Here is a 2,343-nt window from a genome sequence, read left to right as displayed (position 1 = left end):
CACATTGCACATCAGTGCTCGGGCCCTAAAAATAAACACAGTAGTTACAAAATGGTCTTTGCACATCAGTGCTCGGGCCCTAATAATAAACACAGTAGTTTCAAGAGGGCCTTCGCACATCGGCGCTCGGGCCCTAATTTATTTAAAGAGTATTCAAGAACAAATAGATGTGTAGGCAAATGGTTTAAATTGTTAAAATGCGTGTTTAAAACACCTTAACAAAGATGACACGTGTCGTCAACAAGACAAAATATATCATCAGTTACATTATTTACATGATGCCAATTACACTTATATGGTCTTAAGGTCACATGATTACATTGTCCCTCCAATACACACACACACACACACGTTGACACAGGTAGGTCAGGGTCATAATTACAGCAGGTTGGGATACTTGTAGCAGAATCTGTTGAATGCATCATATATGGCCTGTCTGGAAAAGAACACATAAGTCAGTACTTCACATACAAAAAAATTAAAACATTTCCACCATTAAAAGTATAAAATGTTAACTAATTGTTAACTACTCCAATGCTGTAATTCTAATTTGTGTACATTGTCATCACAAATGCATGGATTGTACAGCAGCTGGTCATAAAGATGGTTTGGAGTACCTGAAGACGCTCTGTTTAAAGAGATAAGCGCTGATATGTCCTCCTTTTAGAAAGCGAACTTCACACTCAGGCCAGATCTCCGGCAGGCTGAGGACTCCTGTGCGAGGGATGTAAGCGTCTTCTCGAGCCTGCACCACGATGATGAGACTGGTGTCCACAGGGACTAGCAAAGGAACAAGCAAGGAGTAGCAACATGAAATGTTAAGTGGTGCTAAGTAAGAATGTGGACTAACCAGAGAAGTTGGCCATGTGTGTACACTCGTCCATGACTCCCTTCATGAAGCTGATGGACTCCCTGTGTAATGACGGTCGACAGATTTGGACGGATTCTGTTCCACTAAGTCGTTTGTTTGCTTGAAAAGCACTGAAAAGCAAATCAAATCAACTTTATTTGTATAGCACTTTTCCTGCAAAGACATGCAACACAAAGTGTTTTACAGAAGTAAAACAATTTCCACAATTAAAAGGAAAAAACAAAGAAACAAAAGAAAGCCCCTCCTTCCCACCCTCCATACTAGACACACACACGCACACACACACACAATCACCCACAGTAGGGAGACATGGCATGGCACTGAGGAACAAGGAAACGCCACCTTTGGGGCCGTCCACACTGGGAGGAGCTGCAGGCCGTGCCATCGGAGGCCCAGCACCCGGGCCCCCCGACTCCGACAGCCGGGCGGACCCCCACATTAAAAGGGAGGAACCCCCAGCCGGCCGGGTCGAAGGGACCCAAGGATGGCACCCCCTTAGCAGACCCGACACAGCCCCCAGTGTGGAGGACCCCCCCCTGAGGAAACACTGGAGTTAAAAGCTGAAGACTAAGAGCATAAAATAGGACTAAAAAGATAAAAACATAACACCGGAGTTAAAAGCTGAAGACCAAGAGCAAAAAATAGGACTAAAAAGATAAAAACATAACACTGGAGTTAAAAGCGGAAGACTAAGAGCATAAAATAGGACTAAAAAGATAAAAACATAACACTGGAGTTAAAAGCTGAAGACTAAGAGCATAAAATAGGACTAAAAAGATAAAAACAAAACACTGGAGTTAAAAGCTGAAGACTAAGAGCATAAAATAGCACTAAAAAGATAAAAACATAACACTGGAGTTAAAAGCTGAAGACCAAGAGCATAAAATAGGACTAAAAAGATAAAAACATAACACTGGAGTTAAAAGCTGAAGACCAAGACCATAAAATAGGACTGAAAAGATAAAAACATAACACTGGAGTTAAAAGCTGAAGACCAAGAGCATAAAATAGGACTAAAAAGATAAAAACATAACACTAGAGTTAAAAGCTGAAGACCAAGAGCAAAAAAAAAGGACTAAAAAGATAAAAACAAAACACTGGAGGTAAAAGCTGAAGACTAAGAGCATAAAATAGCACTAAAAAGATAAAAACATAAGACTGGAGTTAAAAGCTGAAGACCAAGAGCAAAAAAATAGGACTAAAAAGATAAAAACATAACACTAGAGTTAAAAGCTGAAGACCAAGAGCATAAAATAGGACTAAAAAGATAAAAACAAAACACTGGAGTTAAAAGCTGAAGACCAAGAGCATAAAATAGGACTAAAAAGATAAAAACAAAACACTGGAGTTAAAAGCTGAAGACTAAGAGCATAAAATAGGACTAAAAAGATAAAAAAAAAACACTAGAGTTAAAAGCTGAAGACCAAGAGCATAAAATAGGACTAAAAAGATAAAAACAAAACACTGGAGTT

General features: G+C 39.5%; 1 protein-coding gene across 1 annotated transcript in view; it reads right to left on the bottom strand.

Annotated features, from left to right (window-relative positions):
• abhd18 (abhydrolase domain containing 18) overlaps positions 1 to 2,343 on the bottom strand; it is a 12,799-nt gene continuing 10,456 nt past the window's right edge. The window contains exons 11-13 of the mRNA XM_058063798.1: positions 851 to 981; positions 618 to 780; positions 1 to 436 (exon numbers count right to left, since the gene is read on the bottom strand). Coding sequence (XP_057919781.1) covers positions 379 to 436; positions 618 to 780; positions 851 to 981 — 352 coding nt within the window. The 3' untranslated portion in view covers positions 1 to 378. The remainder of the gene's footprint in view (positions 437 to 617; positions 781 to 850; positions 982 to 2,343) is intronic.

Source organism: Doryrhamphus excisus, chromosome 23, assembly GCF_030265055.1.
Source record: "Doryrhamphus excisus isolate RoL2022-K1 chromosome 23, RoL_Dexc_1.0, whole genome shotgun sequence".
In the NCBI taxonomy this organism is placed as follows: domain Eukaryota; kingdom Metazoa; phylum Chordata; class Actinopteri; order Syngnathiformes; family Syngnathidae; genus Doryrhamphus; species Doryrhamphus excisus.
Note: the sequence above shows the minus strand (reverse complement) of the source record. Positions and strands in the feature narration are given on the sequence as shown.